The sequence below is a fragment of the Gobio gobio genome (genome assembly GCF_949357685.1).
Source record: "Gobio gobio genome assembly, chromosome: 9".
NCBI lineage: Eukaryota > Metazoa > Chordata > Actinopteri > Cypriniformes > Gobionidae > Gobio > Gobio gobio.
Window position 1 is genome coordinate 41018596 of NC_137115.1, and position 26370 is coordinate 41044965.

The 26370-nt window shown below is 36.3% G+C and overlaps 2 protein-coding genes across 2 annotated transcripts in view; one reads left to right on the plus strand and one right to left on the minus strand.

The window, feature by feature from the left end:
* The window catches only part of LOC307131743 (uncharacterized protein), a 676237-nt gene that overhangs the window by 255460 nt on the left and 394407 nt on the right, over positions 1 to 26370 (plus strand). The gene's annotated exons all lie outside the window — the stretch shown is intronic.
* slc6a15 (solute carrier family 6 member 15) lies at positions 1086 to 24621 on the minus strand. The gene is made up of 12 exons (XM_079825253.1): positions 24455 to 24621; positions 22509 to 22989; positions 16421 to 16578; positions 16121 to 16247; positions 15797 to 15978; positions 10060 to 10170; positions 7497 to 7738; positions 7173 to 7362; positions 5735 to 5927; positions 4245 to 4404; positions 2921 to 3083; positions 1086 to 2609 (listed from the first exon to the last, which is right to left on the minus strand). Exons 2-12 carry the CDS (start codon positions 22813 to 22815, stop codon positions 2220 to 2222), a joined length of 2223 nt encoding a protein of 740 aa, XP_079681379.1. The 5' UTR covers positions 22816 to 22989; positions 24455 to 24621; the 3' UTR covers positions 1086 to 2219.

The window sequence follows — 26370 nt, forward strand, 5'->3', positions numbered from 1 at the left end:
TATTAGCTTAGCCTTTGTCTGATCTAGCACTTGATGTGTTAATTTCAGTCTACTAAGATAAGATGACTACTCTTTGGCATGAATATCTGTATTTGTTGCTATTTTCTTGGTCATCTGATAATCCCATTTAAGGCACAATATGTATTTTTTGCCGCTAGAAGTCGCTTATTCAAAACAAAGGCGTAGCTTGATGACGTCTCGATTTTGCTGAATCATGGGAGTTGTTGAGACATTTGTTGCACATTGCAGTAAAGCTAGATCAATATTAGGCATGTTAAAACATGGTAAATCGTGCAAACTAGATTTAAACAATAAGACTGTGTTGAGCTATAACAATGATTAGTTTTCTGTCAATGAATGTATCCAAACAATTGCTCACCTGTCTAATAAAACACATAATATATTAAAGCGTCTTTGGTGTTTCCATGGTTTTTATGGAAATCGAGGGTACCGTTGGTATAATCCCAGATGAAAAAGACGTACTATTAAATGGATTAAAAATGCACTATAGTATATTTGTATTGTACTAAAAATGGGATGTCACTGATAGGTGACGCACGAACACGGTCTGTGTCCTGGTTAAAATTGCTTATTTCTCTGGATTTAAACATTCTGGAAACATTTGGGATAGCGTAAGTATAGAAGTAAACAAAATATATAACATTGTTCCAGGATATTTTAATCCAAAAAACTTTAAATTAATATTTATCAGTTGATTAATGGATGTATAATGGTCTACACTGGATATTTAACACACACACACACACACACACACACACACACACACACACACACACACACACACACACACACACACACACACACACACACACACACACACACACACACACACACACACACACACACACACACACACACACACACACACAAACACAGAGCCAGAAGTTAAATATTTGTGCATCCTTGTTATTTGTCCATGTATAGTTTTCTTTTTTATATATATATATATATATACTGTATATATATATATATATATAATTTTTTATTTTTTTTATTTATTTTTTTTATTTTTATTTTTATTCTAGGTCATGTTGTGAAGTGCAACAAAGTAGTAAAGCAAAAATGTGTCTGAATCTTTTATCTTTTAATCTCAATACTGAGAAAGGAAATACTGCGTCATTGAGCAAATTCATGAAAAATATTTACAGGAAGAGGGAGGAGTATCAACTCCTTACAATGATAGCACATCAGCAAACATACAAACAAAAAAAGTCAGCGTACTGGATTTTTAAGCACTTCTTCCCAAAAACATGATCTGTATTCCAAACTATATTAGAATAAATGTATCCTTAAAATATTTACAGAATACCTTAAATGTACAACATTCAGTTCTTGTATTCTATTAACATTTTTAGAATGAATTAGGCACACATTTTTTTCAAACGATGAGTTAGGGTTGTATTAAATGCAATCCATACACTGATGCACAATGATTTAATTACATCCAAAAGAAGAGTATTGCAAGTTTTCCACGTTTTACGCATACATTTACATTCTAGACTTTTCCACAGCCGCTAAACTGCTTCTAATCTCATTTTCTTTTTTTGTGGACAGTAACTGCCCTGACTTGCAACATAATCTGTTTGTACAAATAGCCATTCTACAGTAGAGCATGAACCAGGGGGTCTACAGAACCCCACAAAGTCGGGTAAGTGCGTGCAAACAGTTGGGGCAATGGGTCGGGATGGGGGTAGGGTGCGTTAGCGCTAGCTACACATATAATACAATTACCTCCGGTTTCACAGACAAGGCTTTAAGACTAGTCCTGAACTAAAGTTCATGTTTGAGCTGTTTTAACTGAAAGCAACTTGCACTGACATAACATAACTATGTCAGTGCCATTGTTTTGTCCCAAGATTCACACAAATAAGTTTTTTTTTTCTAGGGCACGTTTATAAAAGCTACTTAAATGTCCTAATTGAACTAAGGCCTTATCCTGGCTTAATCTAAGTCCTGTCTGTAAAACCGGGCCGTTGAAATGTCGAAACTTTAGTTCTGGACCAGTGTGGAAGGAAGATGGCTGTTAGAAGCTAAACGAATAAGAGAATGCTGTATGTTAGCATTCCTGTTCATCTCGGTGAGAGGGAGGTTGATTGTGATTGACATTTGAAGCGCTGGAACTTGAAGATGAAGAGGTTCTTACAGGGCAAATGAACTGACGCCGGTCTTCACAGTTACAGATGACACTGGACAGGTCCTCACAAATCAGATTCGGGCATGTCCGGAATGTCCGAAATATTGGGCATTATGTATCCAGTGCTGCAGCTACCGTTGAGCATGACGTCTGCACTTGAAGGAGGGCCGTTCTGCTTACGGTAGTTGGCCGGCATGGGCGATGGGGCTTCGCTCGGCGTCTTGGTGTTGAGAAGACTTGCGTCATCTTCATCCTCCTCTCTGCTCCTACAAGCGGTGTCTTTTATAATGCGGCCCTTCTTATAGGAGACGGTGGACAGGCCTCCTGCGTTGTCGTCGATGATGTTCAGACAGCGCAGAATGAAAACCACAGGCACCGGGAGGATAGCGGTGACCACCAGTGAGATGCAGACAGCCAGGCCCCAGGGCGGATAGCTGAGAGACTGTTCTTGAGCCTGAGAACAGACACAGCAATTGGATTATTCCGGCAAAGGAATAATTCCACTTTAATCCTGTGGTCAAACTGGGCATCGAAAGCCTTTGAACGACCTGAGCTTAAAGAACCACAGCATTTCTTTTCAGTCAAAATTCTGTGCAATGCCATTAACTTATCTCAAAAGTCACATATAGATTATTGGTGTGACACTGACTAGTGACTGGGGGGGCAAAACAATGTCTGAGTGGAATCTGTACAATCCTGTCTGAATAAAATGATGGCCATATTTCAAGGTCAAAACGTTATTGTATCTTATTAAAGTTTACCCACCAGTTGCTGGTTCCATGCGCTGTAACTAGGTGGCGACAGTCCCAGCTGAATGATACTTGCGGCCAGAAGAGCCAGCAGCAGCACAGGTGTGACAAACTTCCACATATAGTAATAGAAGCGGTATGGGGTGAAACCAAGCATGTCCTTCAGATCCTCAAAGAACCTGAATGAACCCACAGAAGACAGAGGCGTCAATGTCACAATCACTGCAAATTAGCTTAGAGTTGCTGCTAAAATAACTTAATTATAGCTAAAAATATTATATATATATATAATTAAACAGTAGTGGCCAAAAGTGATGTCCAGCCTAAGAGAATTTACATCTTCACCTTTTATTCGAATGATTAAAAATATGTCAAAGATTTTGTCAGTATACTGCATGTGCGGACATCATTTTTGGCCAGGCTGTCACAAGAGAGAACCAAACAAATATTAATAACCGATTATGTTGTAGTCAATGTATGCTTTTTCCTGTGAGCTTTTAGTTTTTTCTATGATTTCTTTTTTTGCATCGTAAAAAACCTGTAGCTGTAGCACATCATTTTGTCAGATAAATACCTTAACCAAGTTCAGTGCTTTGTTCTTCCCTCATTTTTCAAATATTTAAATATATATCAAATATTTTCCTCATATTTTGATGGTTTAATCAAACTTTTAGGGTCATTAAAAACGAATCGCCAAACCAATTCCCTCTCGACAATACTTTTGGCGACTATTGCATATCATTTAAATATAATTACAGTATAATTATAATAACTACATTTATTTTTTATCGGTTAGTCTGTAACCGTTACAAACTTAAATTTCAATAAATATACAGTATATAGAGATGACAACAAATAATTGTCATATCAATATGAAGCTCAGTATTCAGTATCTTAAATGTCTTCTTAAAATGTAGTCTTAAATATAAAACAAAGTATGAATAGAGTCTGTACAGTATGTTCTCTGAGCAAAACCACAAATACATGCCCATATTTTAAACTCAAAACATTTTTCAAATATCTTAAAATATATTTCTCAGATATCTTACTTTCAAATTGTATGCTTATTAAATCAAGATGATTTAATCAGAGATATGCCACAATCAATTCAAAGTAGATTAGCGTTTTGATTTGATTAGCGCTTTTGATTTGTCATTCAATTGATTTGTGAAAGCATCTATTTTTTATGATTACATAATTTGGGGTAGTATAAGACCGTAATAAACTTGAATTAGAATAAATATATATAGTTGAAAACAAATTCTCTTCATATCAATACGACGCTCATGCCACCAGAGGGCGCTGTAAGCTCTCTAATAGAGGCTGAGTACGTAACATACTTGTCGGTGCCGTAGACCCAGGCCACAGCAATGTTTTCCAGAAGAACCACGATGAGCAGGGGTAGAGTGGCAGAATAATCGTCAAACATGGCCACAAAGTAATTCCCAGATCGCTGGACAAATATTAAACCAATAAAGAAGGCAAGTACACAGCAACCAACTGTAAAGAAAACAGAGAACAACAATGCGTATTACAATTGTTGACTTGTGTGAGTAGCATATAACCTATTGCACCTATTACTGATATTCCCGATAAGACACTATCGTTACAATAGAATCCTTGACATGGATAACGCATATGTGAAATTATTAAGGTTAAATGTAAATAACAGCCGTGCAGTAGTCCTACTGTTTAAAAGTTTGCAGTCAGTGTGATAAAAAACCAAGAAATGAATCCGTTTATTCAGCAAGGATGCATTAAATTGATCTAAAGTGACAGTAAAGACATTTATAATGTTACAAAAGATTTCTATTTCAAAGATTACTGAACAAATGTATCACAATTTCCACATAAATATTAAGCAGGACAACTGTTTTCAACATTGATGATAATAATAAATGTTTCTTGAGCACCAAATCATATTAGATTGATATCTGAATGATTTCTGTTTAAAAATGAATCTCATTGAAAAATGAAAAAAAAAAAATGAATTAAAATAGAAAACAGTTTTTTAAAGTGGAATAATATTTTACATGTATCTTTGATCATATAAATGTAGCCTTGGTAAGCATAAGAGACTTCTTTTAAAATCCTACCAGCAAATAAATTATAAGCTGTTTGTATTAGTATTTTTCTTTGAGAATGTCTGTTCTTGTCTTGACTTGCACATCACAGTATTCGATTATCTTTATTAGTTATTTATATTTGAATAGACTATAGTGACTTTAGCATGGCTTGAGTAATGTAGACCTTGTTTATGAAGCCTTGTTGTGATTAAAGAAACAGTTCAGCTAAAAATGCAAATCTATCTTATGGCTTCAGAGAGAGATCAAATAATGATCCATTATATGTGACCCTGGACCACAAATCCAGTCATAAGGGTAAATGTATTTGAGATTTATACATCATCTGAATAAATAAGCTTTCAATGCATGGTTTGTTAGGATAGGACAATGTTTGTCTGAGATACAATTATTTGAATATCTGGAATCTAAGAGTGCAAAAACAATCTGAACATTGAGAAAATCGCCTTTAAAGATGTCCAAATTAAGTCCTTAGTAATGCATATTACTAATAATAATACATTTTGATATATTCATTTTACAAAATATCTTAATGGAACATGATCTTTACTTAATATCCTAATGATTTTTGGCATATAAGAAAAAAATTATAATTTTGACCCATACAATGTATTGTTGACTATTACCACAAATACACCCATGCGACTTATGACTGGTTTTGTGGCCTGAAGGTCACATATTCTTGAAATTATGAACTAAAGATGTTGCCGATATTGCAGAGTCATGAGTTTTTGGCATTGGCTGACCTGTGAGGTATTCCTTCCGTACTTTGAAGGTGTCCACAATGGGGGTGAGGATGCCCTGGATAGTGCCAAACATGCTGCCCAGTCCCAGATTGACCAACATAAGGAAGAACATAACAGACCAAAACGGCGAGGCTGGGAAATGGGTCATGGCTTCAGTGAAAGCGATGAAGGCCAAGCCTGTGCCCTGCACTGCCTGTGAGAGAAAAGATAAAGGATTCTAGCATGGATTCAAAAACATGAACATATAAATACAAAGATAAGTGTAAGATTAGGCTTGACTTCATGGCAGCTTGTTTTGCACAGGGAAACATAACTTATATTTTCCTCAGAAAAAGTTAAATATACTTTTTTATTAGTAGCTACTAGCAACATTTTTAATGCCAAGAAAGATATTAAAATGAGATTACTGCTATAGCGATAATGTACATACATCTGTTTATTCTGTACTGTTAAAATGCTGTATTTTGCTTGAGGTCTCTGCATGAATTATTCAACATGTTTTAGAGTGAGATAAAATACAAAAATAGATTTTGCTAAAACAAAACGCATCAAAAGATGCCTGTGTAAAAAAAAAGGGCATCAAATTCTAGAAGGATATGGCCTATGACGGTTCTTGCAAGTGTGTATGTGGTTTATTCTGATTATGGCATCACCTCAGCCAACACATACCGCATGTATTTCCGTTTGTTTCATCATGCAGTGCCTCTTGATCTCCTACACACCTCCTTCCATAACAACACAGCAGAAAACCTAAAGTACTGAAGTACTTCCCCTGCAGTTTCCTTTATTTTGGTCATAAACTTTTAAGCATTTATATATCCTGTTTATGGGTCAATTACAAGGATTTCTAAGAAAAAAATACATCTTTTAAAAATCTAGTTGATATAAGTGAAATTTTTAGAAAACATTTATATAATTATTTCCTACAATGTTTTTTAAATATTATATATTTCATATTTATATTGTTTAGGCTGCATCCTCTACTGTACAGGTGTGAATGAGCATTTCCAGCCTAAAGGCCTTTCCATTTGATAACTTTTTTGTTCTTTTTTTTGTAGTAAAAAACAAGCAAGCAAGCCCAGCCCAGGTGAGAAAAAAAACGCAAAACTAACGCAACACATTACTTTCCATAAAAAGTAAGTTACTTTTTGTAGGGAGTAACACGATATTGTACCAAATTACTTTTAAAAGTAATCTTTCTCCAACACTGCTTATCATTGACCCGTTTGTCAGATTTTCTAATAGCTGTGAAGTATGGTTTATGGGTTTTAAAATGACACTTTTGATAGAGAGTGCTCTCTTGTGTTGTATTAACTTTCAAAACATGACTGGAGAGAGAGCGTAACCGCCAGGGTTAAATTCCATGGAAAGTTTGTGTATATCAGTTGTCTCTAAGGTTTCCACGTGGTGTATCAGTTCACTTAAAGCTCCTCCTCACCTTATTCAGCTCCTCTTTGATGTCGCATTTGTCTAAGCCTAGGCGTGGGTAATCGTTTTCCATCACGCCCCGGATAATGTTGGTCATTTGCTCGTAGTCCTCTTGGCTAACATGACTGAAGTTAATATGGTGTGGGATCAAGCTTGGATTGATCTCTTTGCCAAGGAACTCAATGATCTTCTTTGTGTTCCTAAGATACATAAAATCAAGAAATTCAGCTGTAGGTCATCGGGTCTGTATGCAGTTTTACAACATTTATGGTCTGTAAGTCTATTTAATTCATTTTTGAACTTGCTTCTCATGGTTAATTTGATTTGAACTTACATATCCACACATTTGTCAATCATGATGTTGGCTTTGAAGCCCAGCACAGCGAACACCACTAGAGTGGCCAGAACTGAGGTGAAGAAGTTAATGAAGGAGACCAGCACAGCATCGAAGTGGCAGTTGTTGTCTCGCTTGTTGTAGCTGGAGAAGGCGATAACACCACCGAAACCAAGACCAAGGGCAAAAAAGACCTGCGTGGCAGCTTCACGCCACACTTTGGGCTCCAGCATGATTTCAAGCTGTAAGAATATAGTGTAGTTTATTATTTGTCACATGCTCAATCAGGCACAGTGATATGCTTTTCACATAATAGATATGCTTTTATATATTATCTGAAAATATCAGCATATATATGAATTTGCCTATGGTTAAACTCACACAAATATTTTTTAAATGATCCTGTCTGATATATAGATCGTTTGTTACTTTAAACATTGGGTTACTACACCATGTATTTTAACATGACCATATCAAATACCTTGAGTCATACACACTCAGTAACTCTCTTAAAGGGAAATTCTTGCATAATTTACTCGCACTCATATCGTTCAAAATCTATATGATTTTTCAGGGTTATTGTCATTATTTAAAACTCAAACTATCAATAAAAAATGTGTTAACTGAAATAAAACAATATATACAGTATATACAGTATATATATATATATATATATATATATATATATATATATATATATATATATATATATATATATATATTAGATGAAGAACTTAAACTGAATGAAAATAATAAAATGAGAAATGTTGCCTCAGTAACCTGAAATAAGTTTAAGTTGAAGCACTAAATGACTAACTGGAAATAAATGACTAAAACTGAATAAATAAATAACACCTTAATATTGATATTTAAAATATCAATAACACAAGTGACAAAAGAACATAACAAAATTACTAAAATATAAAAATGTATTGAAAACATTAATAAAAACTATAGTAGAATATAAATAATACCAATATAACACTATGACTTATTTTTCTTTTGTGGAACTTAATCTTTTTAAGAATTTTTCTTATATATATATTTATATTGGATGTCAGTAGTCACCAAGTCCAAAACTGTTTGTTTACCAACATTTTTTAAAATATCTTTTTTTGTGTTTAAGAAATTAAGAAATGCATCTACAGTATGCAGGGTTTGGAGAAAAAAAATACAATGGAAGAGTAAATTATGACATTTTTAGGGTGAAAAGTTTTGCTGAAACCACGTGAAGTTTAAATAAAAACAAATTAAATATGTCTCTTCATTAGTTACGTAGTTAAATTGAATTTATTTTAATGTCCTTGAAAACAAAGGCATTCAACATTGGGAAAATAAGTCAGTAAGTAATTCATTCAAATGCAGTTAAAATACTGTATTGTGAAATATATATATTGTACAAAGTATAGCTAAGTAATAACAAAGTATATTGTTATTGACTACAATTGACTACTATTTTTTAGTATTTGGAATAAGTCAAAGGTAAATAAATAAATAAAGTAAATAAATAAACCTGAAAAAATAATATATTCTTAGTGCCTTCTGAATACCGTTAATTTGTAATGTACTTAAACACAAATAAAGTATACTTATAACACAAATAAAGTATACTTTAATACAAATAAAGTATACTTATGATACAAATAAAGGACACTTTAATATCACTAATCAAGCGTGTAATTAGTCCCTATACTTAAAGTGTACAAAGTATACTTGAAGTTGTCCCAATTTAGTACATAATAGTACACTAAATGCACTTGAAGATATGCTTTTACACAACTTAATTACAACTAAAATATACTTAGTACAAAATTAGTTGTTCCAAAATAGCACTCTTCAAGTTAACTAATCATTAACACACTCGAAGTATACTGATAATCAGTCTGGCTGCAAGTATACTTAGCATACTTTTTTCACTAGGGTATCCCTTTAAATATAGGGTATCCCACTTAATCAGCCTTTTTAGCCACTGAATTGCACCCTTGATAATATAGATGTAAAAATAGCTCTAAAAAAGCTAGGATTTTATATAATAAAAAACATTTTAGCAGTGTAGTGGTGGTAATGGCTCTGTACTAATTACCATTGTGTGAGAAGCAGAAGCAGTATTCTAAAGCAGAGGCTACATACTATCATTTAATTGTGTGTTTCACAATCCACCCTCTGATAAGACTCTGAAGCGACATATAACTCAACAAGGGACACATTGACAGCCCCTTGCACTGAGGAGAAATGGATCATGGATATTATGTAAAGTAGCTGGCCAAATGAGACAGTCTGCTGCATTTCAGTCTGTGTTGATGGAAGAGTTAATTCACTTCTGCCGAGTCACATCACAAATGCATGCTGGGAAATCTGGCTAGGGTATTGTTTCCATAGATACATCTACTGGTCTTCACCGAACTGAGACGAGTGATACACATGGGAATTAGTAATGGATGATTACCGTAATTCTCAATAAATTGGTTTAATTGCTGCTGTGTGAACCAGAGCATGTAGAGTAAATTGGTCTAACCATTTTGATAATGTGTGATCTGCTCACACATACACAGCTGTGTCTTACCTTCGGGGTGAACATGTGGATGATGCCGTCTATAGAACCCTTGAGCAGGAAAGCACGAGCCAGGAAACAAATAAGGACCACATAGGGGAACAGCGAGCTGAAGTACATCACCTGCAGTCAGACATAACCAAACAGATGATCAAATAATGTATCTCGGCATCTCTTTCGCTATTCTAGTGTTTCTTATGCTGTAAAATAATTGTATGCACATAGTGGGCCGAAAAATGTGCCCTCACTTGCTGGCAAACTATGGCCTTTTTTACACCTGGTATTAAGATGCATTTTGGTCGATCGGATCACAAGTAGACAAAGTTTATTTTGTCAACCACTTCTGTCCTGATTTCTTCGCGGGGAGGGTCTATGGGCGGGTAAATGTATGGGCTTTTTCAGATCTTTTGCTCTAATGGACAAAATAAGCTCGCGCAATTTACATATGAACGCACATGGAGACTACGGAAAAACATACAGAGAACATCAACTTTTGTTCGTGTTCTGATAGCAAGACCAGTGAGTGAATGTTAAAAATCAGGAATGGTTAGAGAAATGAACATTGTCGATTGTGCTTGGTACGGTTTTTGTCTTCAAACATTGGTCTTCAGCCAACAAAGTTGAAATCCCATCTGGCTAGCGCACTTCCCATAATATTTACACATTAGGTTAGTAGGCGGCCTTTTGCGGATGTTCGAACACATTCGACCACATGAGCGTTTACACTACAAAAGCAATCTGGTCGAATGAGTTTTCAACTACCTCTTGAAGTGGTCGAACGTAGACAAGTTCAAAACGTTTTAGACCTCTTTTTGACCTGTATTTAGTGTCGTCCACTTGTGATCCGATCGACCAAACTCATCTTAATACCAGATGTAACAGGGCCTATGGCTTTTTTCATAGTGCACTGAATTCTGGTTTGTTTTCCAAAACTTCAAGCTACGTTTTCAAACCTAGACAGTCCGCTATTAAGAAATCAGATTTGTTTGTTCAAACATTACAGTGGAAAATGTATTTTATTACAATACACAGCTGATTTTGAATGAACGTTAATGAAGAAAGAACTTTTTTTTTAAGCCAGATGGTGTAGATAAGGCATCTATAGCAGGCCTGAATGCCACATGTGACTGTAAATGAGTGAATTGTGACACAGCTGCAGACTCTTTGTGTGTGATGTTAAATGCCAGCCTGGCCAGGCTGAAGCATATTTCCAAAAATCCGACATATGAATCTGGTTTCGACCGAATTTGTAATAACTGGGTTTCATGTGGTATTTTGCCATTCAGAATACAACTAAATGCATTTGAGTCCAAACTTTTTTTTTCTGCCTGTCTGAACAAAGCCTAGTCTTAAGTGTGCTTATCCTGACAATACAAGGATAGTCATCTACAGAGCTAAGATGATAATGCTGATTGTGGTTTGTCGAGGAATGTTGTAACCAAAGGCTTAATCCTCTAAACATGTACATCAATAGAGATGGAACTGTTTTATATCTTGGATTGTTGCCAAAAATGAGATCATGTGTGACTCAGTGTTGTTGATGTTAACTGAAACTAAATCTAAAATGATTACAAATAGTTTTTGAAAATTGAAATAAAATAAATATAAAATATAAGTATTATATATAAAAAAAATAACAAAAAAAAAATTAAATGTTGCAATGGCAACATTTCAACATTTTGGTTCTCTTTACGAGTTCAGTACATTCATGAAGTCACACCCAAAACATAATTTCACAATTTTCTACTTAACAAGAATGATAATTTGGGGACTTAATGATTTTAACTTAATCCTTAAAGCATATGGGTTTGACAGTGCAAGCCTTTGCGACTAAAAATAGACATGGAAAATGTATTTAGGAGCATGTGTGCAGATATCTTAAATGGTAAAAATTAAATTTGGTTATGGAAAAACAGCGATACAGCCTAATATGATTATTAAAATGATAAAAGGCGATTATTTAATTAAGTAGAAGCATGGCAGAACGAGTGAAGGAGATGCACTGAATGAAAATGCACATTCACTCTCCGACAGCAGATGGCGCTGACAGAACAGCAGAAATGCAGCCGTTACCCCGGTAACCCCGTAAACAAAGCAGCTGCACGCTTGAACAGTATTTAACAGCTATTCTGATTTTTGTATCAGGTGCTGTGGTGTTCACTTAATAGAAACATTTTTACATTTTAATCTGATCTAAAACATGCCCTGGATATTGACTGAAAATGTCGGATTCTTTATTGTTGTTCGGTAACACTTTACAAAAATGCTCTATGAGTTAACATTAGTTAACCTCATTAGTTAACAAGAAGTAACAATACATTTATTAATCTTAGTGCATGTTAATTTCAATGTTTACTAAAACATTATTAAATTCAAAAATTGTATCTGCTAATATAAATGGACTTGAGCTAACTTGAACAAACAATGAACAGATGTGTTTTTATTAATTAACATTAACAAAGAATAATGACTACTGTAAATGTAGCTGTTGCTCATTGTTAGCCTACTTAATGCATTAACTAATAGGGCGTTATTGTAAAGTGTTATCTATTGTTCTTTTGCACTTGAATCTGTTTGAAACATTTGTTTGCTTCATAATTTTTTGGTGCATTGTTTTAGTGTATTTTAGTATTGTTTTGGAGTTCTTTTTATTGTAAGAAAAATTTGATTAAACCTATTAGGAGGACAGCACTTAATTCAAACCTAATTCAATACGTGATAATACCATATACCATGCTAAAAGCTTCAGCAATTATCGTGATATGAAAATTAGATACCGTCTAACACCTATATATACAGTTTAAAGTACTATAAAGTTTAAAGTACTATAAAGGACTATAAATAATTACATAATTATTCAAACAGTTGGAAGCAGAAATATTTAAAACCTTGTTTTTAGACGTTTTGTATTCTCCTTATAATGTCTCCTTAAGGCCAATTTACAGTGGATCAGTGCATTACCCCAGTGGGCGTTGGTCAGGGTTTGTTTTCACCTGACTGAACATGTTCAGCGTTTGGCGGTGTCTGTTGGGGCAGTGTGAACATGACAGTTATTTTTCTTAAAATCCATTGGCCAACTTGTTTGTTGACCTTTGTCTGTGCAGTGTGAATTGGCCTTTATATCCCCTTATTAAGCTAAAACACATTATTTTAAAAATTTGCACTGCGCCCCTTAAGGTTTTTAATGTGCTCCTAAATTTTTCAACTTACGTGCTCCTTGGGAAAAAAGTAAACCTCAAGCCCACATAATTTATTTATGGACACATTTTAAATTGGTTCGTATTATTAATTTTTACTGTGTATTTTAGTTTTTATGATCATGAAAACCTCACTGAGAATGTGTGGGCCATGTTTCTGATCATTCAATAGACATTACATTCACATTTATCCATTCGGCATTTTATCCAAAGTGATTAGCATTGCATTGAGGGTATACATTTATCAAATCCATGACCTTGTTAGCACTATGCTCTGACATGTAAATTTGGCCAGTTATATATTAATTTAAAATGACTAAGTTAAGCTAATTTAAATTAAAAAGTAAACAAAACTGCCTATGTTGATGCCATTATTGACTTACTGTATTCTGCTTTTACTCTAAGACCAAAATGCTCAAAAGGCTACTGACTCATCTCTGATTCATCAAGGGCGGACCAGTCTCATAGTGTAGTCTGAACTTTAACTATCCCACAACTTAGAAGATTAAAAGACACTTCTCTGTGGTTCCCCAAAAGTGAAGCACAGAGAAGGTTATGCAAAGATCCATTAAATAAATCTACCCTTCTTCCTGCAGACACAACTCTAATTCTACAGTACAGTATCCCCAAACACCAATAATTGTAGTTGAGTAAGGTTACTGGGTACAGTGCCACAGAACTGTGAATGGGGATGGCGCACATAAAACCATGGCAACCAGCATTGCCATGCTTTTGTGCACACAAAATGACAAAGAAGAAGAAGGAGAGAAAAAAAAGAATGGCACTGTGGGATTTTTTTTTGGTGAAATACGCTTTTGTGGGAATGTTGAATGGGAGATTGGTATTCTTTTGTGAGGTAAATCCCAGATTAGCCTTCAAAGACTGTCTTTATCCCCTTCAGAGTATAGCATATATATTCCATACTATAAAATCCTTACTGACTGAGGGGCCACACTTACATAGCTGTCACTTTAACTGGCAATATATTAAATCAAAATGGACATTTCCTATTTTTTCTATGGAATATTGCAGTATTTATACGGCCGTCACTCACATGAGATCACAGTAATAGAAAACCACAAACATCCAACAAGCCAATCAACTGCTGATGGACATATTCAAGTCTTGCCCAAAAAATGTTCTTGTTTCGAGGCAACATGCGTCACAACAGGGAAGAAAAGACTATCGCAACTTTTGTTTCATACAAACTTTAACTGCTGATCAGAAACCCTTATAGATGATCTATTATGAGCAAACATCTATTTAGTGCACTCTTTAATCAAATTTTTTGTGGTTACTGAAACGCTGTTGTTTATGTAATTAATTATATGTATGTATTAGGGGTTGAACGACTTCAGATTTTTAAAAGTCGACATTTATGTAATGAAAATTTGAGTCGCTGATGACGTCATTAATGAACAAACAAGCCTGAACCTTGAGCTGAGACTTGAACGTGGGTTGCCTTATGCACCAGCTATTGCACATGACACAGTGCTGCCCACAAGGCTATTGCTCCTACAAAACAGCTTATTTTTATCAGTTGTTTTGTCTTTGGGTCATTATATTTCTCACAGATTTCTGCTCGTTCTAAATCGTAGCACAGTAATTCACAAGCGATTGCATGTGAATGAATTCTACCTGGCAGCATCTCCCTACTAACAGTGAAGCTGTGGGTTTTAGTTACAAAGAAATATATGCTAGAACTTTTCCATTTCTAAGCAATTTTAGTGATAAATCACAGAACAGTGTTCAATAGGCTACATTTCTGTGCTACTGAATGTTTCTGTGTGTGTGTACGTAATGCAGCAGCAGTTTAGAATGACGATTAACTTACCTGTACAATAAGCAGTGTAAAACGTGCATTCAACCAATCAATCTTTTCATTTTCCGTCGGTCTTAGTACATGATGTAACTACAAGAAGAGTCAAGTTTTAAATAGGAAAAATATCGAAAGTCTTTGGTCATTTTTGAGCGAGATGCTAACGGTCTAATCAGATTCATTTATTTATGCTAAGCTATGCTAAAAATTCTACCATCAGATCCGGAGATCGGCTGAATGGATTCGAAAACGGTAAAACTCAACTGTTTAACTCTAGGGGAGTTGGAAAATGAGCCTATTTTCAAAAAAAGTGGAGTGTTCCTTTAAAGCGTCATGGTAGAGCATTAAAGTCGATTAGTCAAATAGCCTGTTCAATCCATAGTATGTATAATTAAATGTTTTACATATACACTATATCTGTTGTTTTAACTTCAGGGGGGGTTAATTTTCACATGACTTGAAAATCAGCTGTCTAAAGGGTACCGGTTCAAAACCACACTGATGTCAGAGTACCACATGTGGTCTTATCCATATGGACGCTGCATCACGTTTCACAAAGTTATGCAGCCATGGATCACATGAGAGGATGATGGTTCTCATTGATATAGGAAGGATCAGGGAGGGTCTAAGGGTCAATGTTTCTCTCTGTGCTACTTTTAAGACATCCCTTGAGGTCGTGGCTGACTTTATTGTGTGACTAAAGGCAGAACAAAATAGAAAACCCTTTTCATACCTTTCCAGAAGACTGGATACCCTTGATCATAGCAAGACACACCATGGTCCAAGCAATCAACAGGCACAAAGTCATCTTCCAGTTAAGTCCTCCACTATCAGAGATGGAATCAGAGATATCCAGGGCCACACGATACCAGTAGTATGTAGTAGCTGAACTTTTCTCACATTCTGGTACGACATCTACACAATAACATGAAACTTATAATCTTGTACCACATTATAAGATTCATTTGAAAAGTTATTCAGTATATTAAAATGTATCATTGTTGTCTACATTTGTCATATATTAAATGTATAGTTAAAAGCATAATTTTTGTCTTACATGTATTCGTTTTGTTTTTGACCAGGGGACACTCGTGCCAAGGAAGAGGCTGCTGGAAGGACTGCGAGAAGTAGAAGAGACTCCAGCCGATGATGACATTGTAGTAGAGCGCCACAAAAAAGCACACCTGCAATTAGAGAGAAAGCAGTTAAATGTATGAGCTACACCCTCTACTCCCATCTCCCCAAAGTCTTTAAAAGGTTTAATTAGTCACCTCTCCCTTGAGCAAAGACATCTTTGGTTATTTTTATACAGTTCACTTAAAATAACGCATGTCTACATGAAGGCACTGATATTCACCAAACAGCTGGCGAAGCCGATGCCACCCAGCCGTGGACTGATGTAGTTCCACACCCCAATACTGCCCCGTCGGATGCGCTGGCCCACTGCTAGCTCCAGGAAGAAGAGGGGAATCCCTATCGCCACCAGCAGAATGAGGTAGGGAACCAGATACGCTCCTGCAAAGAGGCGAACGTATGGTTACGGCCCAATTTATTTAGGACCCAAACTACCACACTGGTATACACTGATGGTATATATACATGCAATTAAACCAATTACCCATTGTAATCAATCATATTTTTATTAATTTATTCTAATTAATAGATTTATTAAAGGAACACACCGACTTTTTGGGACTTTAGCTCATTCACCGTATCCCCCAGAGTTAGGTAAGTCCATACATACCATTCTCATCTCTGTGCGTGCCATAACGCTGTATGCTACCGCTAGCCTAGCTTAGCACAAAGACTGGAGGTAAACAGCTCCATCTAGCCTACTGCTCAATAAGTGACATTTTTTCCTATTTACATGTTGTGATATGTATAGTTACATCGTGTACTAAGACCGACGGAAAATGAAAAGTTGCGATTTTCTAGACTGATATGGCTAGGAACTATACTCTCATTCCTGCGTAGTAATCAAGGAACTTTGTGCCGTACCATGGGTGCAACAGGCGCAATGATATATGCAGCACATGAAAATAGTCCCCAGCACGCTCTCAGTGCAAGCAGGTTGTCACGTTCATAGATATACATAATAAAGGGTAGATATCCCGTCCACGCTGCTGGCCAATGGAGGTCGACATCCGCACCTGGCGGCCATCTTGTCACAGGCAGCTCGCTCACTCGTAACATTGTTTTCATGGTGCTTGCACTTTTTAAATAACCATAACTTGCTCAATTTTCTACCGATTTTCAAACTGTTTGGTTTGTTATAAACGTCAGAGATGTAGTTATGACACTGCATACTTATGAAAAATTATTCATAATTTGTTCAAGCATCCATAATTATAGCCACGTTAATAATGTTTGTAAGAAACCAAACCATTTGTAAATCCGTCAAGATTTCAGTGAGATAAGAGTATTTGTGTTCATGCCAATCACTCGCCTTACATCAGGTACCACAGAGCCCTGCCTGTGACAAGATGGCCGCTGGTGATGACGTTAGAGACTCCGCCGTAAGACATCTAGCCTTTATTATGTATATCTATGGTCACGTTGGTTATGTATATTCAGGCGCTGTGTAATATCGCTTGCTGCACCCATGGTACGGCAGCAAAGTTCCTTGATCATTACGCAGGAATAAGAGAATAGTTCCTAGCCATATCGGTCTAGAAAATGGCAACTGTCTTAGTACACGATGTAATTATACACATCACAACATGTTAATAGGAAAATGTTGCCGTTATTTTGTCACTTATTGAGCAGTAGGCTAGCTGGAGCCGTTTCCCGCCAGTCTTTGTGCTAAGCTAGGCTAGCGTTGGGTGCGTCAGACAGAGTTATGGCACGCACGGAGATGAGAATGGTATGAATGGACTTATCTAACTCTGGGATACGGTGAATAAGCTAAAGTCCCAAAAAGTCGGCGTGTTCCTTTAATATATTTTCCAATCCACTGTTATTTTGGTATTATTTATATAGTATTTTGAATGAGCTTTTATTTTTTCAATTTTAATTTTAGTAATTTAGTTATGTGCGTTTGTTTTATTATTATTTTGCTGTTATTTTAATTTCATTTTTAGTATTCAACTTATTTATTACAATTAGTTGCCAATGCAACAGTCCTAATTTAAGTTTACATAGTTTAATGTTTTTCATCTATTATTTATATTTTGTTAGTTAAAACCAATTTTTCAATTTAGTTTTAGATAATAACAACACTGGTACAATCTTGTAATTGTTTAAAATATGAAAGAATTTGTTAACCCACTGTAATTATCTGCAAATATTTCCTCTCTTGAATTAAACTCTCATTAGAGAGAGCCAAAGAAGGACGAGACTGACATTTCAAAACTGTTCAAGCATTGCCAATGGCACAGGATAGAACATTCCTTCCCAGTGCCTTATGGGGAACAACTTCAATACAATAGCATTGCTTTGTGAGTACTGTAGGTGCTGCTGCTCTTCCAACATGTTGCAGTCATGTGCTTTAACACAGAAACCTACTGAGATTCAGACACGTATGATTTTAGACACCACCATCTGGTATATTTACAGACATGAATCTAATTGGAAACATAAACTACAGAATCATTTACAAAAAAAATAAATGAGACAGTAGGTACTGTATTTCTCAAGATGTTCTATAAAATGCAGTATGTTTTATTTCATAACAGCTTGGTTTATATGAACCTGTCTATTTTGATAAGTGACAAGTTGCAACTATACAGTATACAGGCTTTGGGATATCATAAAATGTTAACAATTTTGAACCATTTCGCATTGATTCCCTTTGTCATATACTATGCTTAATCCAATTTCTGGTGCACCTTTCCATATAAGTACATTTATTTAGCAGCCTTATTGTAGCCAGCAATATGGGTCTTTAGATCTTGTGTTGTTTAAGGTTTGTAATGTAGGTCAGATTGTTGCGCTGTGAGATGCTTGTTTAAAAATTGATGGTTCAACAGGTTGTGTGTAAGATGACATCTGGTAGACTGGGGCATCAAAACGTCAAAATGTGGTGTTCATTGATGACGCATACTGTAGACTGTGCTGTGTTGTGGTCGCTCTGCCCTTGCAAAGACAGAAATGGCCCACACACAGTGGCCTATTTAATCTAATTACAGATCTGCACAGTAGGGTTGCCACACTCACTTATTATAACCTGGAGTAAATAGTAAGACACGGCAGGGTTGTAGTCGAACTCTCTAACAGTTAGGCAATTGGTAAAACTGTATAAGTGCATACAAACACAGTGGTTTCCTACTATAGTATATGAAACCCAAATGTGAGACAGTGGCATTCCTTATTTTTTTTAAAAATGATAGCAATTGCATATGTTGCTTTCTCTTCCGTCTTTCTTTCTGATACAGAAATCATTCACTAACTCTGAAAGTGTCTTTTGCAAATATATATAAGGAGAACAAAGAGAGAGACATGAGTAATCTTATCTACTGTATGTCATTGCTCTCAGGGAGACCAGGGTAAGAAGCTGTAATCTGCTTTCTCTTGACATTAAACAGCTTTGTATAATCACAGATGGGTAATATAACCTGTGATTATCCTGCAACATGCAAAACGTTTCATTTCAATGCCATGCCCGACTAATGTGAGGACATTGATATCTCACTCAAACAACTATTTCGTATTCGTTTTTATTGATTGATAAACACTATATGAACAAAAGTTTCGGAACACCTGACCATCACACCAACAGGGACTGTAATGACGTTGCATTCTAAATGCATAGAAATTAATATTCAGTTGGTCCCCCCTTTGCAGCTACACAACTTCCACTTTTCTGCGAAGGTTTTCCACAAGATTTTTTAGTGTTTCTGTGGGAATTTTCATCCCTTGTTGGATGAGAAGTGTTGTCTCGCAATCTCTGTTCCATTTCATCCCAAAGGTGTTCAACGGGGTTGAGGTCAGGGCTCTGTGCGAGCCATTCCAAATTGTCCAAAATGTCTTGGTATGCTGAGGAATTAAGAATTCCCTTCACTGGAAGTAAGAGGCCAAGCCCAACCCCTGAAAAACAGCCCAATACCATTATCCTTACTCCACCAACTTTCACAGTTGGCACAATGCAGTCAGGCAGGTAATGTTCTCCTGGGATCGGCCAAACCCAGACTCGCCCATCAGACTTCCAAACAGAGAAGCGTGATTCGTCACTCCACAGAACATGTTTCCACTGCTCCAGAGTCCATGCTTTCCACTGATCCAACCGACGCTTGGCATTGTACTTTGTGATGTGAGGCTTGCATGCAGCTGCTTGACCATGGAAACCCATTCCATGAAGCTCCCGCCTCACAGTTTTTGTGCTCATATTCACCCAAAAATTCTGTCATTAATTACTCACCCTCATGTCGTTGCAAAACCGTAGGACCCTTGTTCATCTTCGGACCACAAATGAAGATATTTTTGATGAAATATGACGAGAATAATTTTTGTGCAAAAAAAAAGACTTTATTCAACAATTTCTTCTAGTCTGTGTCAGACTCTTCAGTGCAGCGCTTACTAGCTCTACAGCAGAACAACTCTCACGAGAACAGCCTTGCCCAATGGTAAGCTGGTGTTCTGGAAGTGCTGCACTGCTTACACTATTGTCAACACCATAAGAGTCTGACACAAAAAAGAAAAAGTATTCTTGTCGCTTCATAAAATTAAGGTTGGGTGGCAATGGCTCAGTGGTTCATGTAGGTTGTCTACAAACTGGAAGGTTGGTGGTTCGATCCCCGGTTCCACCTGACCAAGTGTCGAGGTGTCCATGAGCAAGACACCTAACCCCAGCTGCTCCCGACGAGCTGGATGGCGCCTTGCATGGCTGACACCGCCGTCGGTGTGTTAATGAGTGTATGAATGGGTGAATGTGAGGCAAATGTAAAGCGCTTTGGATGGCCGTAGGTCTGTTAAAAGCGCTATATAAATGCAGTCCATTTACCATTTAAGGTTGAACCACTGGAGTCACATGGACAATATTAACGGTGTCTTAACTACCTTTCTGGCCCTTGAAAGATGTAATTCAATTGCTGTCGGTGGAGGGGTCAGAGAGCTCTCGGATTTTATCAAAAAAGATCTTCATTTGTGTTCCGAAGATGAACGAAGGTCTTAGGGGTTTTGTTGAGTTAATAATGACAGAATTTTCATTTTTGGGTGAACTAACCGTTTAATGCATACATCTTCAATTATGGAATAGGCAGAACATTGGTGACTTTTACACACCATGTGCCTTAGCCCTTGGTGACCCCGCTCTGTGACTTTATGTAGTCTTCTGCTTCGTGGCTGAGTTGCTGCTGCTCCTAAACCCTTCCACTTCCCAATACGTACAGTTGACCGTGGAATATCTAGCAGGGATTCAATTTCATGAACTGAGTTATTGCAAAGATGGCATCCTATCATATTATGCTTGAATTCACAAAGCTCTTCCGAACGACCCATTTTTTTCACAACTATTTGTAAATGCGGACTGCATGGCCAGGTGCTGGATTTTATACACCTGTGAAAATGGGTCTGATTGAAGCAATAATTAAGTGTCCCAATAATTTTGTCCATATAGTGTATTTTATTGATGGTAGGCTACTATTCTTATTTCAATGACTTTCTAGGTCTCTACAGAAATTACAGCACATTATCTAGTGCAGGCGTTTCAAACACACATCACATTTTGTGTGTCTCTTTCATCTAACACACTTGATTCAACTCACCAGCTCATTAGTAGAGACTGCAAGACCTGCATTGGATGTGTCAGGGAGTGTCGTGCTGGGGGTCCTCCAGGACAGGTTTGAAAACATCTGAGTGCATCATGTCAATATGGCAGATCTTTGTTTGTATCGACTACATTTTCTTTGCTTAGTTGTAATATGAATTATTATGGCCCAAAATGCTATTCTTTTCTTTTAACTGTGTGTCGTTTCAAAGAAAGCCCTCTGGCACAAAGACGTGTGTTTCCTGCAGACACGTACAGGAAATGCATATTGAGAACTTGCAAATGAGGTGTCTGATTTTAGGTTGTTTTTAAAACGAGGTTCCTCTGTGTTTAAGCATTAAAGAATAATGGTTCATTTAATTCCATTTATATACATTTATCACAAGGGTTCTCACAATTTAAAAACAATATTCCACAATATTGTGTTATTGATAAAGATTGTGTTACTGAACTAAAACAGTTCAGTTTCAATTCTCGGTCCACAGACTGTTAAATGACTCTTCATTCAAACATCTGTGTGTGTGAATTACTAAAGGTGTCTTTCCTCACTATGTGAATAGGGACTTCAGTTCAGTACGATGGTGTACTGATAGGATATTCGTTTAAAACCAAAAATAAAAAAACATTTGCTAAAATAATGCTGATCATATATCCATATGTATTACATTGACAATTTTTAGACGTTAAATTGGATTTACACTCTTCTTTTAAAGAATATGTTTTGCTTAAATGCATAACCTACCACCACCGTTTTTCTGGCACAAATAGGGGAACCTCCAGACGTTGCCCAGGCCCACTGAGAAGCCCACTTGGGCGAGGATGTACTGGAGCTTGCTGCTCCAGGCGGGTCTCTCCTCCTCTTCCTCCTCCTCCTCCTCCTCTGAGCCCTCTTCAACATCCCGCTCCTTCTGAGGAACATCTCCTACCATCAGAGAGCTCTTCTTGAAAGAGTCCTCACAGCTATCTTCATTGGAGAGCAAATCTTTGACAGATTCCGTAACTTCTTCATCGTCAATCTCTCTCTTGACGGTTTTGCTATTTTTGGGCATTTGAAAATGTCTTTTTTGGCGATGGGGATGGAGAGATTCTAGGAAATCCTTTTCGACAGGGTAGGTTTAGTTCAAAAGGGCAGATGTAGGTCAGAGAGAGGGATTTACTCTACAGACAGAGAAAAGTGTGGGTTGACGAAATGTTTATCTTCTCATTTTCACGGTACAGGCTTCCTGTTAGATAAAAAAAAAAAGAACAGAAACTAGACAGCTTAATTCCCCTAACATGATGCAAAGTGACACTTATTTGCATGCTATATGTCCTTTAAAAAAAAGATGACTTGCATATGAATTATTTTTCAGGCAGAGTATCACACAAATCTTTATTTTTCTTGTTGGCTAAATAGAAATATGGATTTGATTTCAATACCCCTGTGTATATAGTTAAGTTGTTGCTTATTTTATTTATTTTCTTTGTATTACTCTTACTATTTGAATTGTATTTGTATTTATATTTTCCACTGATTTTCTTGCTGTTATTTTGTACTTAATTGTTTTTTCTGAATAAATACTTTTTTTCTTGGCTAAAGCTTGGTCCGCCCTGCTGACTGCATATCAGAGACAGGTGTAATTCCCCAGAATATCTCTATATTTCTATCCATCTCTATCTATGTAGTTTATGCATTATGTTTAGGGAAAAAACCCATAGAGAATACTTTGAATTTAGCCTTCAATCTAGTAACAGCAAATTTGCTAATGCACAACGCAAATAAAGCGCAACACAGTGTTTTCAATAGCAGGTTTTGTGAGTAACCATGACTCGCATCCCAGCTTCCACCTGACATTAAATATCACTCAAACCAACTGAATCGTTCGGAACACGATCATATTTCGCATCTAAATAATTTAACCTCCTCTTCAGAGCACGAGGTCGGTTCATTTGCATACGAACCCAAACAGACAAGAGCGCGCGCCTTCTATAGTCACGTGGCCCGCAGCGCCCCAGAATAAAGGTTTGAAGACTGGATTTGCAATGGATGGACAGTAAAATAGAAAATAACAGTAATTACGTTACCTAATCAATCATTTGTGGTTCAAAAGCTCTGGTTTTGTACATGGTATACTAAACCACGAGTGTACAAATGGGAATGAGGCCGCTCTCGGTCTCAGCTCATGTGATTAATAGATTTCTTTCAAGGCTGCACCTTTTAATAAATCAGCAGAACACATTTTGGCCTATTCGTCGTTGAATTTACCGTAAATCTCTTTTAAAATGACACCTAAATTCTCTAAAATCTTTTCAAATGAGCTCATTCAAAAAAAGCATCGTTAAAATACGGTCATGAAATACACATGCTCACAGGGTGTCAATAATATAGACTAAAGTAAATAATTTGTCATTAGCAAAGGCCATTGTGTCTACATGTGAAGATTCCGCGTATTTTAGGGGAAATTATTAGACAGTTTTATTATACTGACTGAAAAAATAGGCTATTACGCTCATGCGAATAACAATTATTATTTACGAATGAAATACAATATACCTTTGTAAAGAACTTCATTTTTACCCCCCCGCCCAAATTTACTATGTCACCCATGTGCGAGGTTTCATCATACACACTGAATGAGATTGCGCAGCCCTTCTCTCATCATTCTGTATGTTAAATAAGCACAATCGAATAGAAAAATACAATCTTACCTTATAACGAATCAAAAGGAAATGAGCTAAGGTTTTGAAATGAGCTGTTTCGACCTAAAGACGGTTTATATTCGATGGTTTGGACATCTCATATAGGCTACAATCTGATGTAAATGTGATGCGGGAGGCGCAGATGCTCTGTCTACTGTATCAGTATCGTCCGTCCCAAACGAGCTTGGGGAGGAAACTGATTTGTGTTCCCCGAAGAAATGAAATAGGCGTGTCCTATTTAGGCTATTAACATCATTTCTTTAAACAGATAAAATAATAAGACAACACTGAATTTCGCTTTAAAAGGTGTTTTTATCTTTGAAAAATAATTTTAAATCTACACCCCCCCTATTAAATAAATCAGAGTGGTACAACCCACTATAGAGCCCACAAGCTGGTTTTTAGGGGTGTCCCGGCTATTGTAACCTCGTGCTTGGAAATCTTACATCAGCTTTACAATAAAATGGCTGAAATCACATATATTGACACGGATTTAATCAAAGGTCTACTAACGACGTGTCAGAAACGCTGCTGTTTTGTCTGGATTATTGTTATGATTTTTGGTTTGTCTAGAACGAGATGTAGCCTTTTTTTTTTCCTGTAAATGGTAGAAACGTGACATTTGGACTGATGGAGGTCTAAAACACGCGCCCCTCCTCAGGGAATAAATAGAGAAATGCGCATTTTGCACTGTTGGTGGCGCTATAGAAGGGAAAAAATAATACATTGTGACTTTTTTGGTTTTAGGCAGCCTATTTCATTACCAATTTATAATAGGCCTATTCCTTGGCTCATGCTCTTAATATCACACATACCAATTTATTTCCAGTCATGAATTTCTGAAAAACGTAGGCCTACTGTTGCCGACTGCGCTCAACAAAACTGGTCCAAAGATTTCTAGAATTCCTTTGTTAATAATTATCAAAAACACGTTTGACTTTGAGGTCAACATGGCTCAGGCCAATAAATTAGTGTGGACTATTTTAATTAAAACAAAATGACTTTTGAACAAAATGTTGTGCTGTTTATAGCCAAAATGTGATTCTATACAAAATGTACATTCTAAATGTAAATAAATTGGCATGACTTGACAGTCTTTATCAGTAAAAATGCAACAACTATTATAGTTTAGTTTGAATTAGAGATATAAACTCGCAATAGCGAGTTATAAAGTCGCAATTGTGAGTTATCAAGTCAGAATTGCGACTTTATATCACGCAATTCTGACTTTATAACTCGCAATTACGACTATATCATGCAATTCTGAGAAAACAAAGTCAGAATTGTGAGATAAAAAGTCGCAATTACCTTTTTTTATTATTCTGTTCTTTCCTAAAATGTGTTTATTTGAACGTGTATAAAAGACAAGTGAAACAGAGATTTGAGAAAACAACTTTAAAATGTGCTTGTTTTGTGGATTTGTGTCTTCAGACATTTCTTAAAGATTTTTAGTGACTCCCACCACCGAGGAACAGTCAATGCAAAGGTTCTGGAAAGTGGATCTGGTATACATGCTGCTAGTTTATGCTAATTGGAAAACATGTAATTGAATTTAAAGTAATAACTTGTTTTTTAAAAAGGCGCTTCGATTGCTTTCTTGTTCCCATGCAGTAGGCTATTGTCTGTTTGTGACATGTGACTGTACTGCTGATAGCTGGAGGTGATCATAATGTCAGATGTTCCTGGAACATTAGTGTGACGTTACATTGCCTCAGCGCATTGTGATGAGCCACAGGAGCATTTCCTTGGATGAGGTTTAATCCATGACATCATTAGATGAAACATAAAGCTAATTATGCCACATATATCTCAATAGATTAGTATATTGAAATATCTCTGCACACAGGATTCATTCACTGCATGTGCATTATACTCCCAGGGCATTCTTTTGGGAATTTTTCCAGCATGTGATGATAACAAACACA